At 49.3% G+C, this 24551-nt stretch overlaps 1 protein-coding gene across 1 annotated transcript in view; it reads right to left on the minus strand.

Annotated features, from left to right (window-relative positions):
- The window catches only part of FUT8 (fucosyltransferase 8), a 251645-nt gene that overhangs the window by 111269 nt on the left and 115825 nt on the right, over window positions 1–24551 (minus strand). Inside the window, exon 4 of the mRNA XM_075330812.1 lies at window positions 9311–9429. Within this exon, the coding sequence (XP_075186927.1) occupies window positions 9311–9429 (119 nt within the window). The remainder of the gene's footprint in view (window positions 1–9310; window positions 9430–24551) is intronic.

Here is a 24551-nt window from a genome sequence, read left to right on the forward strand (position 1 = left end):
TATACAGCTTCCTCCTGTACCAGCACCCCTCCTCCACATTCTATACAGCTTCCTCCTGTACCAGCACCGCTGCTCCGCAATCTATACAGCTTCCTCCTGTACCAGCACCCCTCCTCCACAATCTATACAGCTTCCTCCTGTATCAGCACCACTCCTCCACAATCTATACAGCTTCCCCCTGTATCAGCACCCCTCCTCCACAATCTATACAGCTTCCTCCTGTACCAGCACCCCTCCTCCACAATCTATACAGCTTCCTCCTGTACCAGCACCCCTCCTCCACAATCTATACAACTTCCTCCTGTACCAGCACCGCTCCTCCACAATCTATACAGCTTCCTCCTGTACCAGCACCCCTCCTCCACAATCTATACAGCTTCCTCCTGTACCAGCACCCCTCCTCCACAATCTATACAACTTCCTCCTGTACCAGCACCGCTCCTCCACAATCTATACAGCTTCCTCCTGTACCAGCACCCCTCCTCCACAATCTATACAGCTTCCTCCTGTACCAGCACCCCTCCTCCACAATCTATACAGCTTCCTCCTGTACCAGCACCCCTCCTCCACAATCTATACAGCTTCCTCCTGTACCAGCACCCCTCCTCCACAATCTATACAGCTTCCTCCTGTACCAGCACCCCTCCTCCACAATCTATACAGCTTCCTCCTGTACCAGCACCCCTCCTCCGCAATCTATACAGCTTCCTCCTGTACCAGCACCCCTCCTCCGCAATCTATACAGCTTCCTCCTGTATCAGCACCCCTCCTCCACAATCTATACAGCTTCCTCCTGTATCAGCACCCCTCCTCCACAATCTATACAGCTTCCTCCTGTATCAGCACCGCTCCTCCACAATCTATACAGCTTCCTCCTGTACCAGCACCCCTCCTCCACATTCTATACAGCTTCCTCCTGTACCAGCACCGCTCCTCCACATTCTATACAGCGTCCTTCTGTACCAGCACCCCTCCTCCACAATCTATACAGCTTCCTCCTGTACCAGCACCGCTCCTCCACAATCTATACAGCTTTCTCCTGTATCAGCACCCCTCCTCCACAATCTATACAGCTTCCTCCTGTATCAGCACCCCTCCTCCACAATCTATACAGCTTCCTCCTGTACCAGCACCCCTCCTCCACATTCTATACAGCTTGCTCCTGTACCAGCACCCCTCCTCCACAATCTATACAGCTTCCTCCTGTATCAGCACCCCTCCTCCACAATCTATACAGCTTCCTCCTGTATCAGAACCGCTCCTCCACATTCTATACAGCTTCCTCCTGTACCAGCACCGCTCCTCCACATTCTATACAGCGTCCTTCTGTACCAGCACCGCTCCTCCGCAATCTATACAGCTTCCTCCTGTACCAGCACCTCTCCTCCACAATCTATACAGCTTCCTCCTGTATCAGCACCCCTCCTCCACAATCTATACAGCTTCCTCCTGTACCAGCACCCCTCCTCCACAATCTATACAGCTTCCTCCTGTACCAGCACCCCTCCTCCACAATCTATACAGCTTCCTCCTGTACCAGCACCCCTCCTCCACAATCTATACAGCTTCCTCCTGTATCAGCACCGCTCCTCCACAATCTATACAGCTTCCTCCTGTACCAGCACCGCTCCTCCACATTCTATACAGCGTCCTTCTGTACCAGCACCGCTCCTCCGCAATCTATACAGCTTCCTCCTGTACCAGCACCCCTCCTCCACAATCTATACAGCTTCCTCCTGTACCAGCACCCCTCCTCCACAATCTATACAGCTTCCTCCTGTACCAGCACCCCTCCTCCACAATCTATACAGCTTCCTCCTGTACCAGCACCCCTCCTCCACAATCTATACAGCTTCCTCCTGTACCAGCACCGCTCCTCCGCAATCTATACAGCTTCCTCCTGTACCAGCACCCCTCCTCCACATTCTATACAGCGTCCTTCTGTACCAGCACCCCTCCTCCACATTCTATACAGCTTCCTCCTGTATCAGCACCCCTCCTCCACAATCTATACAGCTTCCTCCTGTATCAGCACCCCTCCTCCACATTCTATACAGCTTCCTCCTGTACCAGCACCCCTCCTCCACAATCTATACAGCTTCCTCCTGTATCAGCACCCCTCCTCCACAATCTATACAGCTTCCTCCTGTATCAGCACCCCTCCTCCACAATCTATACAGCTTCCTCCTGTACCAGCACCCCTCCTCCACAATCTATACAGCTTCCTCCTGTATCAGCACCGCTCCTCCACAATCTATACAGCTTCCTCCTGTACCAGCACCGCTCCTCCACATTCTATACAGCGTCCTTCTGTACCAGCACCGCTCCTCCGCAATCTATACAGCTTCCTCCTGTACCAGCACCCCTCCTCCACAATCTATACAGCTTCCTCCTGTACCAGCACCCCTCCTCCGCAATCTATACAGCTTCCTCCTGTATCAGCACCCCTCCTCCACAATCTATACAGCTTCCTCCTGTACCAGCACCCCTCCTCCACATTCTATACAGCGTCCTTCTGTACCAGCACCCCTCCTCCACATTCTATACAGCTTCCTCCTGTTTCAGCACCCCTCCTCCACAATCTATACAGCTTCCTCCTGTATCAGCACTCCTCCTCCGCAATCTATACAGCTTCCTCCTGTACCAGCACCGCTCCTCCGCAATCTATACAGCTTCCTCCTGTACCAGCACCCCTCCTCCACATTCTATACAGCGTCCTTCTGTACCAGCACCCCTCCTCCACATTCTATACAGCTTCCTCCTGTATCAGCACCCCTCCTCCACAATCTATACAGCTTCCTCCTGTATCAGCACCGCTCCTCCACAATCTATACAGCTTCCTCCTGTACCAGCACCCCTCCTCCACAATCTATACAGCTTCCTCCTGTACCAGCACCCCTCCTCCACAATCTATACAGCTTCCTCCTGTATCAGCACCCCTCCTCCACAATCTATACAGCTTCCTCCTGTACCAGCACCCCTCCTCCACAATCTATACAGCTTCCTCCTGTATCAGCACCGCTCCTCCACAATCTATACAGCTTCCTCCTGTACCAGCACCGCTCCTCCACATTCTATACAGCGTCCTTCTGTACCAGCACCGCTCCTCCGCAATCTATACAGCGTCCTTCTGTACCAGCACCGCTCCTCCGCAATCTATACAGCTTCCTCCTGTACCAGCACCCCTCCTCCACAATCTATACAGCTTCCTCCTGTACCAGCACCGCTCCTCCGCAATCTATACAGCTACCTCCTGTACCAGCACCCCTCCTCCACAATCTATACAGCGTCCTTCTGTACCAGCACCCCTCCTCCGCAATCTATACAGCTTCCTCCTGTATCAGCACCGCTCCTCCACAATCTATACAGCTTCCTCCTGTACCAGCACCGCTCCTCCACAATCTATACAGCTTCCTCCTGTATCAGCACCCCTCCTCCACAATCTATACAGCTTCCTCCTGTATCAGCACCCCTCCTCCACAATCTATACAGCTTCCTCCTGTACCAGCACCGCTCCTCCGCAATCTATACAGCTACCTCCTGTACCAGCACCCCTCCTCCACAATCTATACAGCGTCCTTCTGTACCAGCACCCCTCCTCCGCAATCTATACAGCTTCCTCCTGTATCAACACCGCTCCTCCACAATCTATACAGCTTCCTCCTGAACCAGCACAGCTCCTCCACAATCTATACAGCTTCCTCCTGTACCAGCACCCCTGCTCCACAATCTATACAGCTTCCTCCTGTATCAGCACCCCTCCTCCACAATCTATACAGCTTCCTCCTGTACCAGCACCCCTCCTCCACAATCTATACAGCTTCCTCCTGTATCAGCACCCCTCCTCCACAATCTATACAGCGTCCTTCTGTACCAGCACCCCTCCTCCACACTCTATACAGCGTCCTTCTGTACCAGCACCCCTCCTCCACAATCTATACAGCTTCCTCCTGTACCAGCACCCCTCCTCCACAATCTATACAGCGTCGTTCTGTACCAGCACCCCTCCTCCACAATCTATACAGCGTCGTTCTGTACCAGCACCCCTCCTCCACATTCTATACAGCGTCCTTCTGTACCAGCACCCCTCCTCCACAATCTATACAGCTTCCTCCTGTACCAGCACCCCTCCTCCACAATCTATACAGCTTCCTCCTGTATCAGCACCCCTCCTCCACAATCTATACAGCTTCCTCCTGTATCAGCACCCCTCCTCCACAATCTATACAGCTTCCTCCTGTACCAGCACCCCTCCTCCACAATCTATACAGCTTCCTCCTGTACCAGCACCCCTCCTCCACAATCTATACAGCTTCCTCCTGTATCAGCACCCCTCCTCCGCATTCTATACAGCTTCCTCCTGTATCAGCACCCCTCCTCCACAATCTATACAGCTTCCTCCTGTACCAGCACCCCTCCTCCGCATTCTATACAGCTTCCTCCTGTATCTGCACCCCTCCTCCGCATTCTATACAGCTTCCTCCTGTATCAGCACCCCTCCTCCACAATCTATACAGCTTCCTCCTGTATCAGCACCGCTCCTCCACAATCTATACAGCTTCCTCCTGTACCAGCACCCCTCCTCCACAATCTATACAGCTTCTTCCTGTACCAGCACCGCTCCTCCGCAATCTATACAGCTACCTCCTGTATCAGCACCCCTCCTCCACAATCTATACAGCTTCCTCCTGTACCAGCACCGCTCCTCCACAATCTATACAGCTTCCTCCTGTACCAGCACCGCTCCTTCACAATCTATACAGCTTCCTCCTGTACCAGCACCGCTCCTCCGCAATCTATACAGCTTCCTCCTGTACCAGCACCCCTCCTCCACAATCTATACAGCTTCCTCCTGTACCAGCACCCCTCCTCCACAATCTATACAGCTTCCTCCTGTATCAGCACCCCTCCTCCACAATCTATACAGCGTCCTTCTGTACCAGCACCCCTCCTCCACATTCTATACAGCGTCCTTCTGTACCAGCACCCCTCCTCCACAATCTATACAGCGTCCTTCTGTACCAGCACCCCTCCTCCACATTCTATACAGCGTCCTTCTGTACCAGCACCCCTCCTCCACAATCTATACAGCTTCCTCCTGTACCAGCACCCCTCCTCCGCATTCTATACAGCTTCTTCCTGTATCAGCACCCCTCCTCCGCATTCTATACAGCGTCCTCCTGTATCAGCACCCCTCCTCCACAATCTATACAGCTTCCTCCTGTATCAGCACCGCTCCTCCACAATCTATACAGCTTCCTCCTGTATCAGCACCCCTCCTCCACAATCTATACAGCTTCCTCCTGTACCAGCACCCCTCCTCCACAATCTATACAGCTTCCTCCTGTACCAGCACCGCTCCTCCGCAATCTATACAGCTACCTCCTGTATCAGCACCCCTCCTCCACAATCTATACAGCTTCCTCCTGTACCAGCACCCCTCCTCCGCAATCTATACAGCTTCCTCCTGTACCAGCACCCCTCCTCCACAATCTATACAGCTTCCTCCTGTACCAGCACCCCTCCTCCACAATCTATACAGCTTCCTCCTGTACCAGCACCGCTCCTCCACAATCTATACAGCTTCCTCCTGTACCAGCACCCCTCCTCCACAATCTATACAGCTTCCTCCTGTACCAGCACCGCTCCTCCACAATCTATACAGCTTCCTCCTGTATCAGCACCCCTCCTCCACAATCTATACAGCTTCCTCCTGTATCAGCACCGCTCCTCCACAATCTATACAGCTTCCTCCTGTACCAGCACCGCTCCTCCACAATCTATACAGCTTCCTCCTGTACCAGCACCCCTCCTCCACAATCTATACAGCTTCCTCCTGTACCAGCACCGCTCCTCCACAATCTATACAGCTTCCTCCTGTACCAGCACCGCTCCTCCACAATCTATACAGCTTCCTCCTGTACCAGCACCCCTCCTCCACATTCTATACAGCTTCCTCCTGTATCAGCACCCCTCCTCCACATTCTATACAGCTTCCTCCTGTATCAGCACCCCTCCTCCACAATCTATACAGCTTCCTCCTGTACCAGAACCGCTCCTCCACAATCTATACAGCTTCCTCCTGTATCAGCACCCCTCCTCCACAATCTATACAGCTTCCTCCTGTACCAGCACCCCTCCTCCACAATCTATACAGCTTCCTCCTGTACCAGAACCGCTCCTCCACAATCTATACAGCTTCCTCCTGTACCAGAACCGCTCCTCCACAATCTATACAGCTTCCTCCTGTACCAGCCCCTCTCCTCCGCATCATCTACAGCTTCCTCCTGTACCAGCATCCCTCCTCCGCATCATCTACAGCTTCCTCCTGTATCAGCACCCCTCCTCCACAATCTATACAGCGTCCTCCTGTACCAGCACCCCTCCTCCGCATTCTATACAGCTTCCTCCTGTATCAGCACCCCTCCTCCGCATTCTATACAGCTTCCTCCTGTATCAGCACCCCTCCTCCACAATCTATACAGCTTCCTCCTGTATCAGCACCGCTCCTCCACAATCTATACAGCTTCCTCCTGTACCAGCACCCCTCCTCCACAATCTATACAGCTTCTTCCTGTACCAGCACCGCTCCTCCGCAATCTATACAGCTACCTCCTGTATCAGCACCCCTCCTCCACAATCTATACAGCTTCCTCCTGTACCAGCACCCCTCCTCCACAATCTATACAGCTTCCTCCTGTACCAGCACCCCTCCTCCACAATCTATACAGCTTCCTCCTGTATCAGCACCCCTCCTCCACAATCTATACAGCTTCCTCCTGTACCAGCACCCCTCCTCCACAATCTATACAGCTTCCTCCTGTACCAGCACCGCTCCTTCACAATCTATACAGCTTCCTCCTGTACCAGCACCGCTCCTCCGCAATCTATACAGCTTCCTCCTGTACCAGCACCCCTCCTCCACAATCTATACAGCTTCCTCCTGTATCAGCACCCCTCCTCCACAATCTATACAGCTTCCCCTGTACCAGCACCCCTCCTCCACAATCTATACAGCTTCCTCCTGTACCAGCACCCCTCCTCCACAATCTATACAGCTTCCTCCTGTATCAGCACCCCTCCTCCACAATCTATACAGCGTCCTTCTGTACCAGCACCCCTCCTCCACATTCTATACAGCGTCCTTCTGTACCAGCACCCCTCCTCCACAATCTATACAGCTTCCTCCTGTACCAGCACCGCTCCTCCACAATCTATACAGCTTCCTCCTGTATCAGCACCCCTCCTCCGCATTCTATACAGCTTCTTCCTGTATCAGCACCCCTCCTCCACAATCTATACAGCTTGCTCCTGTATCAGCACCCCTCCTCCACAATCTATACAGCTTCCTCCTGTATCAGCACCGCTCCTCCACAATCTATACAGCTTCCTCCTGTATCAGCACCCCTCCTCCACAATCTATACAGCTTCCTCCTGTACCAGCACCCCTCCTCCACAATCTATACAGCTTCCTCCTGTACCAGCACCGCTCCTCCGCAATCTATACAGCTACCTCCTGTATCAGCACCCCTCCTCCACAATCTATACAGCTTCCTCCTGTACCAGCACCCCTCCTCCGCAATCTATACAGCTTCCTCCTGTACCAGCACCCCTCCTCCACAATCTATACAGCTTCCTCCTGTACCAGCACCCCTCCTCCACAATCTATACAGCTTCCTCCTGTACCAGCACCGCTCCTCCACAATCTATACAGCTTCCTCCTGTACCAGCACCGCTCCTCCACAATCTATACAGCTTCCTCCTGTATCAGCACCCCTCCTCCACAATCTATACAGCTTCCTCCTGTACCAGCACCGCTCCTCCACAATCTATACAGCTTCCTCCTGTACCAGCACCGCTCCTCCACAATCTATACAGCTTCCTCCTGTACCAGCACCCCTCCTCCACAATCTATACAGCTTCCTCCTGTACCAGCACCGCTCCTCCACAATCTATACAGCTTCCTCCTGTACCAGCACCGCTCCTCCACAATCTATACAGCTTCCTCCTGTACCAGCACCCCTCCTCCACAATCTATACAGCTTCCTCCTGTACCAGCACCCCTCCTCCACAATCTATACAGCTTCCTCCTGTACCAGAACCGCTCCTCCACAATCTATACAGCTTCCTCCTGTACCAGCACCCCTCCTCCACATTCTATACAGCTTCCTCCTGTATCAGCACCCCTCCTCCACAATCTATACAGCTTCCTCCTGTATCAGCACCCCTCCTCCACATTCTATACAGCTTCCTCCTGTATCAGCACCCCTCCTCCACAATCTATACAGCTTCCTCCTGTACCAGCACCCCTCCTCCACAATCTATACAGCTTCCTCCTGTACCAGCACCCCTCCTCCACATTCTATACAGCTTCCTCCTGTATCAGCACCCCTCCTCCACAATCTATACAGCTTCCTCCTGTACCAGAACCGCTCCTCCACAATCTATACAGCTTCCTCCTGTATCAGCACCCCTCCTCCACAATCTATACAGCTTCCTCCTGTACCAGCACCGCTCCTCCACATTCTATACAGCTTCCTCCTGTACCAGCACCGCTCCTCCACATTCTATACAGCTTCCTCCTGTACCAGCACCCCTCCTCCACAATCTATACAGCTTCCTCCTGTATCAGCACCCCTCCTCCACAATCTATACAGCTTCCTCCTGTACCAGAACCGCTCCTCCACAATCTATACAGCTTCCTCCTGTACCAGCCCCTCTCCTCCGCATCATCTACAGCTTCCTCCTGTACCAGCATCCCTCCTCCGCATCATCTACAGCTTCCTCCTGTGCGACCACCGCTCCTCCGCATCCAGTACAGCCTTGTTCTGTACCAGCATTGCTCCTCAGCATTCACTAAAGCTTCCTCCTAGACAAGCACCACTGCTCCGTACTGACTACAGCTTCTTCCTGGACCGGCACCACTGCTCCATAGTGACTACAGCTTCTTCCTGGACCGGCACCACTGCTCCGTACTGACTACAGCTTCTTCCTGGACAGGCACCACTGCTCCATAGTGACTACAGCTTCTTCCTGGACCGGCACCACTGCTCCGTACTGACTACAGCTTCTTCCTGGACCGGCACCACTGCTCCGTACTGACTACAGCTTGTTCCTGGACCGGCATCACTGCTCCGTACCGACTACAGCTTCTTCCTGGACTGGCACCACTGCGCTGTACTGACTATAGCTTCCTGGACTGGACTGTAAGAGCAGAAAAGTGCCCAGGTGCAGGTACAAATACAATATATTTTGCTAGCGCAAATACTCAAACATCAAGAAACTTGACTAAAACTAGTGGGAATCTTACCAGTACTGCTGGATTGTTGTTTATACATCTCTATCTGTTCTTTGGCCTTCAGCAACTGCTCCTCTAATGCCCGTATCCTTCCTGCTGCAGCTCCTTGCTCCACTGGGCCTTCAGGTATCCTAAAAAAAAAATCCAGAAGAGCAAAAATGATTACAGGAGTATTGCATTACTACTCACAAATCCAGACATCATTTAGTAAAAGATGAGCAGTGTAGAACAAATCACCATGTAAGCAAACTGCCATAAAACCTGGAAATGACCAAGAATTTGACAATGATCGGTAAGGGTTCCTTTCCTGAACAAAACATAAATCATTGTCCCAATTTAAACCCCAAACTGTCATGAATATTGGTTTCTTTAAGCTCTCCCTTAGGCCCTGTGCGCACTAGTGCGTTTTACCCGTGGACATTTCTTGAGAAATGTCTGCAATCTTTGTGCAGACATTTCCCAGCAAATCCTATGTGAAAAAAAAATAGCTGTGCGCACTGTGCGTATTTTTCTCAAGAAATTTCCTTGAGAAGATTTCTTGAGAAACTTTCTTGAGAAAATGAGCATGTCCATTATTTTCCGCAGGTACCTGCGGTATACCCCCGGAATTTCACTCCATTCACTGTAATGTAATCGCGAAATTCCAGGGGTATACCGCAGGTAGCAAATGATGTGCGGTATACCCCCGGTATAGCCGCGATTTACCTGCGGTAATGCTCATCGCTGCCTGCGGTTTTGCAGGAAGTGATGTCATTATGCCAGCAAGAGGAAGCGGAGCAGAGTAAACACAGACGTCACACTCCCTGGACGCCGCACAGAAGCACTTCCATGTGACCTCCAGGTGCCCGTGCAGTCTGTGTCCCGCTCCAGCCCCGCGGCTGCCTGCCCTGCAGTGTGTCAGTGTGTGCCCGCAGTGTCAGCAGCTTGTCACCCTGCAGTGTCAGTGTCTGCCCGCAGTGTCAGCAGCTTGTCACCCTGCAGTGTCAGTGTGTGCCCGCAGTATCGGCAGCTTGTCACGCTGCAGCGCAGGCAGACACTGACACCCTGCAGTGCTGGGAGCCGCGGGGATGACGATCGCTGCTGTCAGGAGGTGAGATCATTACCTGCTGTGACGATCTCCTGCCTCCTGACGTCAGCGCGGTGACTGCTGTCTATGCCCGTCTCGCGAGCGGCCCGAGACTGTCACTAGCGGTGACGTCACGGGCTCTCGCGATACTTCTGACAACGCGGCGGGCATAGAAGTCTGTGACAGCAGTGACGTCAGCAGTACAGGAGATGATCACAGCAGGTAATTATTTCATCTATCCTCCTGGCAGCAGCGCTCGGCATCCCATAGAGTGACCTGGGCTATTGATGTTAGCTCAGGTCACTGCATTGCTCTCCCAGCCAATGGGGAACATTCTGTTCTTCACTTACTGGGACAGTGACTATGGAATGGATCGCCGTGGGACCCCCCCATATTGGATTACGCCGGACATGGAATTGATTGTTCTTTTCAATAGATTGGTGAAAGAGGGAATGTTTTGGGGAGTGTTTTTTCAAATAAAACTTTTTTTGTTGTCTATTTTTTATTTCTAACTCACTGGGTTGGTGATGTCGGGTATCTGATAGACGCCTGACCTCACCACCAATCCCAGGGCTTGATGCCAGGTGACATTACACATCTGGCATCAACCCCATATATTACCTCGTTTGCCAACGCACCAGGGCAACGGGATGAGTTGGGGCGAAGCGCCAGGATTGGCACGTCTAATGGATGCGCCACTTCTGGGGCGGCTGCGGCCTGCTATTTTTAGGCTGAGGAGTGTCCAATAACAGTGGACCTCCCTAGTCTGAGAATACCAGACCCCAGCTGTCCGCTTTACCTTGGCTGGTGATGCAATTTGGGGGGGACCCCACGTTTTTTGTTTTAAATTATTTATTTAATGTAAAATAACAGCGTGGGGTGCCCTCTGTTTTGGATTACCAGCCAAGGTGAAGCTGTCAGCTGTGGTTTGCAGGCTGCAGCCGTCTGCTTTACCCTAGCTGGCTACAAAAGATGGAGGGACCTCACGTCGTTTTTTTTTTTAATTATTTATTTTATGGCTAAATACAAAGCTAAGCACCCTTTAGTGCCACATGAAAGTCACAAAAGGGTGCCAGCTTAGAAAATGCAGGGAGGTGGGACATTATATAGGTCTTTCTCATCTATCTATTCATCTATCCATCTTTCCCTCTATCCATTATCTGTCTATCGATTATCTATATTATTTATTGCAAAACCGCAGGGACCAACCTGCGGTAAATCCGCGGCAAATCCGTGGCAAAGCCGCATGCGTTTTTCCCGCGGATTTTTCCGCAGGTGCGGAAATCTTCAACTCCCAGAAGTTTCTCAAGAAATTTTCTTGAGAAAAATCACTTTTCTAGTGCGCACAGAGCCTTACTCTGCTCTACCTTCTGGTTCCTTAGGAGGGACATGCAGCACTCGATGGCCATTCAGGAAGGATAGGTTTTAGTTGCGCCATTCATTAGTCTGTGGTTAGGGCTGTTTTAGTCCACACAGGAACCACTAGGGACCGCAGGGTCCGAATCTCTAGTTTGTACAGGGGACTGACTAGAATTGGTTGCAATATTTTCCCCATTTATTCCGCTTGAGTTGAGTACAGTACATAATCATAATAGATTACAGCAATTTTTTTTAATAAAAGTATCACAAACATTTTTTAGGACATTTAGCACTTTTTATTGCTTTACACAAGGTTTGATTCTGCAATATATGTTATTTTGCCCTGACATTATTTCATCATTTGCTTTCAGTACCCTCCTCTGCACTGATGAGGGGTAAGCACCCAGGCACAGCTGTCCGAAGATCAAGAAGAAGGGCTTTTCCTCTATGGTGAAAATTCTGCTATGGCCAAATAGAATAAAACAATAAATCCAGTGGCGAAGCTAGTTAATAGATTGGGGTTACCTCTTGTAGTTGACATTAGAGAGACAGCTCTTTTCCCATTGGATGAAGGATTTACTTATTTTTTCCCTTAAGGGAGCATTTACAGGGCCATCATTCTCCAAAATCAGCTTGCCCTATTCAGTAGTAGAAACAGTAACCCCTGAGTACTCGAGTATAGCCCTCCTACTCAGTCGAATACTTTTTCTTTTTACCGTGGCCTATCACAGCCATGCGAATACTTGACATAACCATAACTGATGGGCAGGGAAAGGATGATTTTTGCCATTTGAACATTTACCCATGGCAATTATCCTTGGCAAGATCACCGACTTTTACGGTAAATGTTCAGATGTTCAGTCCCGATCTGGCCAAAGATTGTACAATTTTAACCAGGGCTGTGGAGTCGGTAAACCAAACCTTTGACTCTTGCTCCGACTCCTCAATTTCTCTTGCTCCGACTCCTCAATTTCTCTTGCCCCGACTCCTCAATTTCTCTTGCCCCGACTCCTCAATTTCTCTTGCCCCGACTCCTCAATTTCTCTTGCCCCGACTCCTCAATTTCTCTTGCCCCGACTCCTCAATTTCTCTTGCCCCGACTCCTCAATTTCTCTTGCCCCGACTCCTCAATGTCTCTTGCCCCGACTCCTCAATGTCTCTTGCCCCGACTCCTCAATGTCTCTTGCCCCGACTCCTCAATGTCTCTTGCCCCGACTCCTCAATGTCTCTTGCCCCGACTCCTCAATGTCTCTTGCCCCGACTCCTCAATGTCTCTTGCCCCGACTCCTCAATGTCTCTTGCCCCGACTCCTCAATGTCTCTTGCCCCGACTCCTCAATGTCTCTTGCCCCGACTCCTCAATGTCTCTTGCCCCGACTCCTCAATGTCTCTTGCCCCGACTCCTCAATGTCTCTTGCCCCGACTCCTCAATGTCTCTTGCCCCGACTCCTCAATGTCTCTTGCCCCGACTCCTCAATGTCTCTTGCCCCGACTCCTCAATGTCTCTTGCCCCGACTCCTCAATGTCTCTTGCCCCGACTCCTCAATGTCTCTTGCCCCGACTCCTCAATGTCTCTTGCCCCGACTCCTCAATGTCTCTTGCCCCGACTCCTCAATGTCTCTTGCCCCGACTCCTCAATGTCTCTTGCCCCGACTCCTCAATGTCTCTTGCCCCGACTCCTCAATGTCTCTTGCCCCGACTCCTCAATGTCTCTTGCCCCGACTCCTCAATGTCTCTTGCCCCGACTCCTCAATGTCTCTTGCCCCGACTCCTCAATGTCTCTTGCCCCGACTCCTCAATTTCTCTTGCCCCGACTCCTCAATTTCTCTTGCCCCGACTCCTCAATTTCTCTTGCCCCGACTCCTCAATTTCTCTTGCCCCGACTCCTCAATTTCTCTTGCCCCGACTCCTCAATTTCTCTTGCCCCGACTCCTCAATTTCTCTTGCCCCGACTCCTCAATTTCTCTTGCTCCGACTCAGACTCCTACATATATTGCTTATGGTTAGGTGAAAAATTTATTGTAGTACATGAACATGTGCAATGTGAACATCAGACATTTAATAATTTTTATGATACAATAATCAAGATATTTAGATTGGATACAACTTTAGAACACAAACTGTAATAAATTGTAAATATGTAATATACAGTAGATTACATATATATCGTGTGTGTGTATATATATCTTTTACATATTGTATTACATACTTACAATTTATTACAGTTTGTGTTGTAAAGTTGTATCCAATATATTTATGTTCTATCTAAATATCTTGATTATTGGATCATAAAAATGATTAAATGTCTGATGTTCACATTGTACAATACATTTTTCACTTAAATATAAGCAATATACTAAATATTATTTAGTAAAGTATTCAGCACATTCTGCATTGCACGACTGTCCCCAATTTATTATATATTTTAGGAGTCGGTGCATTTTATACAGACTCAGACTCCACAGCCCTGATTTTAACATTTTCCAATCTTTGCTGATCAGGATCGCTCATCTCTGCTCCTTTTCCCCAGGAAACCATTCCTCCCTATATTAGCTGATCCTCTCCAGTTCCCCACACTGCATCTTTTTGGTACGAAAAAAACAGTTTTTCCTTCTAGAGGATTTCCTTTGCATCAGCTGCAGAATGTTATCGGTCAAAATTACAAAAAACACATTTTTTTTTTACAATTTTAATTAATTTTCAAAAAAATTGTTCAGGCTCTTGAACGATGCACCTGATCAATCTAGAGGTCCACATCCAGCAGATGACACCAGTAACTAATTGCTTTAGCAATGCTACATAATTTAATAACAGGGTGGAGGTTTTCGGGCTTTGAAAAATCCATCCGCCATTAAGATTTTACATTCCCTCAACGGGTCCAGTGCAGAGTATGCCCCACTCTTCTAATTGTCTGCAGCCTTGATGTCACATTAACAGCGCTGCAGACCAATCAACTCTGTTATGGGCTGCAGCGCCATCGTTGTGACTTCAGCACTGCAGACACCAGGAAAGGATGTACAAAGCTAAATTTTTTTTTTATTTTTTTTTTTTAAAGAAAAAACTAAGATTGCTAAAAAGTTTTCCCTAAGCTGAAAACCCCTCTAATAAATGTTTCATTTAAGGGTCAGTAAGTTTATAGCCAGATATTGCAATGGCAATATGTCCAAACCACCAAACACAGAAACGCGCGCACACACAGACACGCGAGCGCACACACACAGACACGCACGCGCACACACACACACAGACACTCGCGCACACACACACACAGACACTCGCGCACACACAGACACGCGCGCACACACAGACACGCGCGCACACACAGACACGCGCGCACACACAGACACGCGCGCACACACAGACACGCGCGCACACACAGACACGCGCGCACACACAGACACGCGCACACACACAGACACGCGCACACACACAGACACGCGCGCACACACAGACACGCGCACACACACAGACACGCGCACACACACAGACACGCGCACACACACACAGACACGCGCACACACACACAGACACACGCACACACACACAGACACACGCACACACACAGACACACGCACACACAGACACGCGCACACACACACACAGACACGCGCGCACACACACACACAGACATGCGCCTGCACTTTATGGCTCAAGCACACACTGTTCAAATAGAGCCTATATTGTTTTACTGACCCATAGGCACCCCAAATATTGTAAGCTAGTGCCATTCAATAGACACCATATTCATTCAATGTGCCAATGCATCTAGCATAGAATATTCCTGTTGCATTACATGCAGTGGAAAAGACCAATATTTTTGTTCTAGCTTAACTATAATATGGAGGTACAGTATAGACACCACATTAAGTATCCATATGAGAAAGACCGGTGGACTGTAGGAGGCAGAACTATTTTTGTGCGCAGGTTCCATGCAGATCAATACACAACAATCCCAAAAATGAGATGCCAGGGAAAGTGTGTAGGTCTGCAGGCAACCTGGCTCACGGGATCTGTCAAGTCCTGTGTACGAGCAATTAACATGGCCGCCTCCAGTCCTATTAGCGTATTCAGCAATACAAACATCCAGCTCACAATATATATATATATATGTAAAATCAATGTCTTTGGGTTGAAATGAAATTGAATCTTTATTGCCAGAAATAAAAAATAAGCTACCCGAGGCTATTAAATGAAATAACTCTGGAGGTCATAATGAGCGCTTTGGACCATCTCATACGGCGGAGGGTGTCATCCGGGGCACGAAGGACGTTTGTCTCTTATCTCGGGATGAGGCGATGGTAGAACGCTGCTTATATGAAAAAAAAAAAGAAAACCCATTCTAGTCTGCGGAAGAGAATTAATTCAGAGCCTTGGAATAAGAGTAACCTCTAGATTAGTGCTGCCGCGATCAATTTTAATTGTGCTCAGTAGCAAGGAGGAAAAAAAGAAAATCAAAACTCATTACGGACTCTTAGACTACAAATTAGGTAACACAGCAACATATTCATTGAATGGAGGGGGAGGTTAATGCTCGGTAAACAGTCTACTCTCCCCCAGAGATGATTAATTGGAGGCGAAACCAAAGTGGGGAGAACTGATGTGGTCGGAGCACGGGTGCAGCGAGCTCCAGACCTGCAATGTGTACGGGTGCAGCGAGCTCCAGACCTGCAATGTGTACGGGTGCAGCGAGCTCCAGACCTGCAATGTGTACGGGTGCAGCGAGCTCCAGACCTGCAATGTGTACGGGCGCAGCGAGCTCCAGATCTGCAATGTGTACGGGTGCAGCGAGCTCCAGACCTGCAATGTGTACGGGCGCAGCGAGCTCCAGATCTACAATGTGTACGGGTGCAGCGAGCTCCAGACCTACAATGTGTACGGGTGCAGCGAGCTCCAGACCTGCAATGTGTACGGGTGCAGCGAGCTCCAGACCTGCAATGTGTACGGGCGCAGCGAGCTCCAGATCTGCAATGTGTACGGGTGCAGCGAGCTCCAGACCTGCAATGTGTACGGGCGCAGCGAGCTCCAGATCTACAATGTGTACGGGTGCAGCGAGCTCCAGACCTGCAATGTGTACGGGTGCAGCGAGCTCCAGACCTGCAATGTGTACGGGTGCAGCGAGCTCCAGACCTGCAATGTGTACGGGTGCAGCGAGCTCCAGACCTGCAATGTGTACGGGTGCAGCGAGCTCCAGACCTGCAATGTGTACGGGCGCAGCGAGCTCCAGATCTGCAATGTGTACGGGTGCAGCGAGCTCCAGACCTGCAATGTGCACGGGTGCAGCGAGCTCCAGACCTGCAATGTGTACGGGTGCAGCGAGCTCCAGACCTGCAATGTGTACGGGTGCAGCGAGCTCCAGACCTGCAATGTGTACGGGTGCAGCGAGCTCCAGACCTGCAATGTGTACGGGTGCAGCGAGCTCCAGACCTGCAATGTGTACGGGTGCAGCGAGCTCCAGACCTGCAATGTGTACGGGTGCAGCGAGCTCCAGACCTGCAATGTGTACGGGTGCAGCGAGCTCCAGACCTGCAATGTGTACGGGTGCAGCGAGCTCCAGACCTGCAATGTGTACGGGTGCAGCGATCTCCAGACCTGCAATGTACACGGGTGCAGCGAGCTCCAGACCTGCAATGTACACGGGTGCAGCGATCTCCAGACCTGCAATGTGTACGGGTGCAGCGATCTCCAGACCTGCAATGTGTACGGGTGCAGCGAGCTCCAGACCTGCAATGTGTACGGGTGCAGCGAGCTCCAGACCTGCAATGTGTACGGGTGCAGCGATCTCCAGACCTGCAATGTGTACGGGTGCAGCGATCTCCAGACCTGCAATGTGTACGGGTGCAGCGAGCTCCAGACCTGCAATGTGTACGGGTGCAGCGAGCTCCAGACCTGCAATGTGTACGGGTGCAGCGAGCTCCAGACCTGCAATGTGTACGGGTGCAGCGAGCTCCAGACCTACAATGTGTACGGGTGCAGCGAGCTCCAGACCTGCAATGTGTACGGGTGCAGCGAGCTCCAGACCTGCAATGTGCACTGGTGCAGCGAGCTCCAGACCTGCAATGTGTACAGGTGCAGCGATCTCCAGACCTGCAATGTGTACGGGTGCAGCGAGCTCCAGACCTGCAATGTGCACTGGTGCATCCTTCATTGCTTCTCTTTATTACTGTGCCTGGAAAATGCGGCTTGTGACATGATGCTGATCAGCAAAATTCCCATATCACAACACTTAAAGAGGACTTGTCACCAAGTCAAAAGGTGGCTAAGTCTTATGTTATTCCCGCTGATACTTTAAGTACTTAATTTTTTTAAATCCGTTAGTCGGCTCCAGAGATATGGGCCTTTTAGTGTTGATTTTGATGTTTTTTTGGGAAGGAGACCCCTGTGACTATGGAAGGGGGAGATGGTGACCCCCTGACTAAACCTAATCCTGATCCCTAAGGTCCCTCACCACCCTAGATAGGTTCCTCACCTATGCGCTGAGCAGGATACCTGACCCTAGATATTACTACTACTGGTTCCCGGGGTCCCTCACCACCCTAGATAGGTTCCTCACCTATGCGCTGAGCAGGATACCTGACCCTAGATATTACTACTACTGGTTCCCGGGGTCCCTCACCACCCTAGATAGGTTCCTCACCTATGCGCTGAGCAGAATACCTGACTCTAGGTATTACTACTACTGGTCCCTGGGGTCCCTCACCACCCTAGATAGGTTCCTCACCTATGCGCTGAGCCGGATACCTGACCCTAGGTATTCCTAGTGCTGGACTCTAAATAGGGAATGGATGGGATGAGCTTGTCATCAACCCCACTAAACGCTATAGAAGACACAAGGAGGACACAAAGGGGGAAAATATATTAACTACTTATCCACAGATGACACAGGTAGAAGTTCAGCAACGATACCACAGATGAGTACAAGCCACCTACTTGCAACCAGAGCTTGTATGAACTGAATATCAATCACCAGAAAAAGTCCAGGGAAGAAGGGAGTATTTAAGCACATGCAGAATACTGATGATCAGCAGCTGGATGGAAGAGAGCTCCTGCTGGGTTAAAAAGGGGAGAGAGATGAATCCAGCAGGAAAGCTACCTATACCAATGAATACTGACAGCAGGAACAATGGAAAGTCAGTGAGCATTCTGCGCAGACAAATGTTGTGACCTTCTATTGCCAGGAACCACATGACTGTCACCTGTGACACTGCAGTCTTAGAATGACCATAAATGTTAGCACCAGATAAAGACCCATCTCTCTGGAACAGTATGGGGGGACATAAAAAAAACCTAAATCCAGAATACTGAGGAGAGGAGCTGAAAAGAGAATAAGTGCAAAAACCTGGCCACTTTAGAAAAACAAAACAAAAACAAATGTCATAGGCAGCTTTAGGCTGCACATGATCAGATATGGGAGACTGAAGGGTAGGCGCACGTGTAACCGTATGTACATGTGTCCATCAGGTACGTTCAGAGGGTATCCACAATGACCCTTTGTGTCACAGATTTTGCATTTTATACACCAAGTGTCGTTTCCACTCAGATTCAATGAGTTACATGTTAATTAAGGAAGACTGGCAGAAAAAAAAAAAAAAAAAAAGAGAGGACAATATTTAAAGACTAAATATATTTTGTGGGTAGAATTTCATAAAAATGTAGAAGTGGAATACTCAATAACTGTTAGGAAGAGAAATGGCGTAAACCACTCCTACAATTCAAGGAGAGAATGATGTTGGCTAAGTTAATAGTCCCGGGTCGTTCCGGACACAGATCCACTGGACATGGATTACCTACCCTAAGTGGACCTTGTCAGAGGATGAAATTGGTATCTCTGTAGGTCAAAAGTGATCAGCTTGCAAATTTTATTGCCACTGCTTCTTTGAGTTTGACATAAATCCGTCACACAGTTGTTGCGATATGAGCATTTTAATTTAATTTTACTTTGTTTTAGACCTCTTTCACATGTTCGTGCCTCTGGTACCTGTTTGGCAGTTTTCTCACGTACCGCAGACATGTACACACGTTGACCTAGGTATTCCTATGGTTTTGGACACACGTAAGTATTTGCGCACGGAACGTGTGTTCGTTCCGTACTTATGTGTGTCCATGTGTTCCATACGCCAACATGTGCATTTTTCTCCGACATCACGGGTGTCACACGTAACACACACGGACCACACGGATGTGTTCCATGTGACACGCACCGGAGAAAAGACATGTGTCTGTGAGAAAAAAAAAACATTACTCCCTTCTCCAGCCCTGCTGTCTCTGCCGCTGCTGTCACTTGCTGCCGACCACCGCTCATTATTCTCATTGAATATTCACTTCACTGCGGCCAGAAGCAGCAGCGGGGAGTCTGCAGGACCGGAGACCACAGATCAGCACCACGGACAGCGACGTCATGGACAAGTGAGCAGAAAGTTCCCGTTCTCCGTGTGTTATCCGTGAACACAGGTGTGCCATACACACGGCACACCAAGAGCAATACGCACCTCTGACACGTCTGTGAAAAAAATGTGCGTGATTTTCAGGGAAGTGTGAAAGAGGCCTTAAGGAGCTCAGAGTAATGAGGAGCAGCAGCCTCATGATACACCTTAAATAATGTTGCGCGCCACGCCCCCAAAGAATGTTGCTAAGTGCCACGCCAACAAAGAATGTTGTTAAGAGCCACGGCAACAAAGAATGTTGCTATGAGCCACGGCAACAAAGAATGTTGCTATGAGCCACGCCAACAAAGAATATTAAGAGCCACGGCAACAAAGAATGTTGCTAAGAGCCACGGCAACAAAGAATGTTGCTAAGAGCCAAGGTAACAAAGAATGTTGCTATGAGCCACGCCAACAAAGAATATTAAGAGCCAAGGCAACAAAGAATGTTGCTAAGAGCCATGGCAACAAAGAATGTTGCTATGAGCCACGGCAACAAAGAATGTTGCTAAGAGCCACGCCAACAAAGACTATTAAGAGCCACGGCAACAAAGAATGTTGCTATGAGCCACGCCAACAAAGAATATTAAGAGCCAAGGCAACAAAGAATGTTGCTATGAGCCACGCCAACAAAGAATATTAAGAGCCACGCCAACAAAGAATATTAAGAGCCACGCCAACAAAGAATGTTGCTATGAGCCACACCAACAAAGAATATTGTAAAGAGCCAAGGCAACAAAGAATGTTGCTATGAGCCACGCCAACAAAGAATATTAAGAGCCACGGCAACCAAGAATGTTGCTAAGAGCCACGGCAACCAAGAATGTTGCTAAGAGCCACGGCAACCAAGAATGTTGCTAAGAGCCACGGCAACCAAGAATGTTGCTAAGAGCCACGGCAACAAACAATATTGTTAAGAGCCACGGCAACAAAGAATATTGTTAAGAGCCACGGCAACAAACAATATTGTTAAGAGCCACGGCAACAAAGAATGTTGTTAAGAGCCACGGCAATAAAGAATGTTGTTAAGAGCTACAGCAACAAAGAATATTGTTAAGAGCCACACCCTCTTGACAGACTAGAAAAAATAAGACTAAAACACTACCCCCCAGATCTCTGGAAGAATATGTTGGATTTAAAATTATATCTGTGGGAATAAAATAAGGGTAAAAAGTCACTTTTTTGACCCGATGACAGGTTCTTTGCAAAGGGCTACTCCCAACTCAAGTGTTTATGGCATGGCCATAGAATAGCTTCTTTTCACCACCATGACCCAAATCTATGTTCAAAATGGTGCCCAGTCGAGCTGTCCAGAAAAGAGATAGCCCGCTTATGAGCCTCTATTCATTTGTATGCAAGCTTTAAAAATTGCTTTTGGCTTGGAACTACTTAGATGTCCAACGCAAACATAAACCAAAACCTTGGGTGCATCCAAGAGCAATAACATACTATAGATAGAAAAAAAAAATACTAAGAACACTTAAAAAGTAACTAAATTAGGAAAGAGCACCAATCCCAAGTCCTCTAAGCACAAAGGATTTCTTATGCACTACAATACACAATCGATCCCTATAAATCATCATCAAAATTAATAGACAGTTATTCCATTTTTGTAATACTGAGAAACATTCTAAATAAAGAATTTACAAAAAAAAATTAATAGAAAGATTTCTTGCTGGATCATAAAACACCCATAAACCAGGGAAGCTTAGTGAAAAAGCTATAAGGGATTCAGCTGCACAATGTAGTTCTGGGTGTTTCGCTGTTATTGCAGCTTCATCAGGAGATGCTCGGCATTTTTTTTTTTTTTTTTTTAACTCTTATGCAAAAGGAATGCAAAAAGCCAGTATGCATGACCATCTTTCCTATTCCCGAACGTGTGCAATTGGGCTTTTTTCTTAAAATAGAGGCAAATCCTAGTGGTTGGAAGTGGAAATACTATGTTTAAGGTGGGAATATTCTTGAAAGGATGCACAAATTTACCAAAAATCAACTTCAGTGGCGTAAAGCAGCAATACCAGACTCAGACAATGGGGGCGCTGTTCCTGGAAGAAAGCAGCCATGTTATATTTTCTAATCTCGTGCATCCCTCCTGAAAGCAGCAATGAAAAGCTGAAATCCCGGAGATAAGAAGAATTAGTGAACAATGCAATATATTAGGAAAGCTATTCACATTCTTGCGTCCTCGTCTAAAGTGACTTGATAATTCTTTTCAGCTCCTCTTAAAACCCGACGCAACGCCATAAAGCTAAAACTTCCTATCGACAAAACCGCTTTGAACTCCCTATCATAGAGGAGACGTTTGTGGAAAATCCTTTAGCTCTTTTGTGATCCGGAGAAGAACGTGGCCGTCTTAACGTTGCTGGCTTTAGAGGGAGAATAAATCCAATTTCTTGTTACTGAATAATCTTTCTAATGTTTTGTGCTCATTAAAAACTACATGAAGGACATTGGCAGTCAATTAGAGAATTCTCCGTTTAAAGGTCAAAGAAGAAGGGGGGGGGGGGGAAACCGGCTAGGTACGCCAGCAAAAAGATTTCCCTACAGAAAACCTATATAAAGAGCGATGCAACAAACAAGGAAAATTAATTGGAATATATTCATAATAAGGGAAAAGGAGCAGGTAATGTAAAACGGTTCAGCTAAACATTAGTATCTCGAGCCACAGTGTGGTTTGACCATGTCAGCAGTTTTCTAAACAGGAGTCGGGTTAGAGATCCTGGCAGTTAGGTGGTTTTTTTTGCTAACAACCAATTGCTGGATTAAAGTCCATCAAATGTTTTTTGCTCATCTCACCATCAGGATATACAGGTTGAGATGATCAGAAACGCTTTGAAGGTCACATCAGCAGTACCTGACCGCTGGAACAAAGCCCTGCGAAACGCCACCTAACTGCTAGGACCCCCAATGCCTCTATTTAGTAGGCTCAGAGTGTTTATTGCCACAAGCCTACGGATCAGAAGTGGTGCCAGGAATTATGGCATAGAGGACACAGTTCTCAGGACTCTAGTCTCGTGGTCATGTCCAACAGCTCCTGCTAATCTTTTGGATCATCTCTATATACACCTTAATAAAATTCTCCCTATGCATTAGTGTATTTTTTTCTTCTGTGACCAGATTACGCCCACAACTCTATTTGGTTAGAACTAGAATTGAGCGAGTACCTAACTAGTTGTACTGTATAATACTTGCATATTCATTCCGAATAGCATGAACAATTGTACCGCCCCGCGGGCTCGGCTGCGACCGCCGAACTGCTCGGATCCGTGCTCGCACTGCAGGTGGTGGCTCGAGCCTCTCACGGACCCAGGGGTCACGTCGCTCTGCAAGGGAGTTGGCGCTACACGCGGGGATTTGGGGGTGTTTGGTTTGAAAGGATAGTTCGTGACGCCACCCACGGGTTGTGGTGATTGTAGACACCACCGCTGCAGTGAAGGTGTGGGGGGGCCCCCGGGAGCGGTATAGTAGCGCAGCTAGGTGTTGACCCCTCCGTGGGTAGGGGATGTTGGTCCCGGGGTCCGGTGGGCTGTGGCCCGGGTGCAGGGTGTAGTGTTGCGGTGCAGCTCGGCGCGGTGCCGGATGGCACTGGTGTACTCACTCTGACACAAGACACTGGAGTCACTGGTAAACCAAACGGAGTAATGAACAGGGCCCGCAGCCGGCTGCAACTTTTCCCAGATTAGGTTGGTGATGTCCACTTTTCTCCTGCACCTCTGTGTGTGAATCTTGACTCCTGTGCCTAGGCACCGGTAGTCCGCTCCCCGACTTGTATCTGTCGTAGGATCCCGTCTGCCCGCAGACGCTGGCGCTTTGGATCTCTTGCCCTTGGCGGTGGCACTTATCCGGAATGGTTGGGTGGTTGCTTTCAATCGGGACTTAGGTGGGAATGAACCCCTGAGGTCCAGACCACAATCAGTTAATTTGACTATGGTGGTGGCTTCTAGCCTAGTTCGGGGTCTGAGTACCCTGCCTGGTGCTCCAGTATCCAATTGGCTCCCCGGTTCGGTTCCGGCAGGCCACTACCCTGCCCCGGTCCCTTATGGTTCCACCGGTCATATTCCCGGTCTCCTGCAGGCGGCCACTACCGTCTGCCTCCTTGCCAATGGTGACTGGGCTCCAACCCAGCCACCGGAGTAGTCTTTGGCAGGCCTGAGCACAGGTCTGCTTCTGGACACAACCTCCCTCCTAAACTGTCCAAACTCTTCTCCAACTTGAACTTAACTCCTCCAGAGCCTGAGCTAGACTACAACTAACTGTTTTCCCACCTCCAGGCCTGCGAACTCCTCGATGGGTGGAGCCAACTGCCTGGCTCCACCCCCCGATGTGGACATCAAACCTGGAGGGTGGTGACAAGGCTTTTAGTTTGACTGATGTCACCTAACTGGGAAGGGGGTGTGTGTACCTGGGAC

This window comes from Anomaloglossus baeobatrachus, chromosome 12 (genome assembly GCF_048569485.1).
Source record: "Anomaloglossus baeobatrachus isolate aAnoBae1 chromosome 12, aAnoBae1.hap1, whole genome shotgun sequence".
NCBI classification, from domain to species: Eukaryota; Metazoa; Chordata; class Amphibia; order Anura; family Aromobatidae; genus Anomaloglossus; species Anomaloglossus baeobatrachus.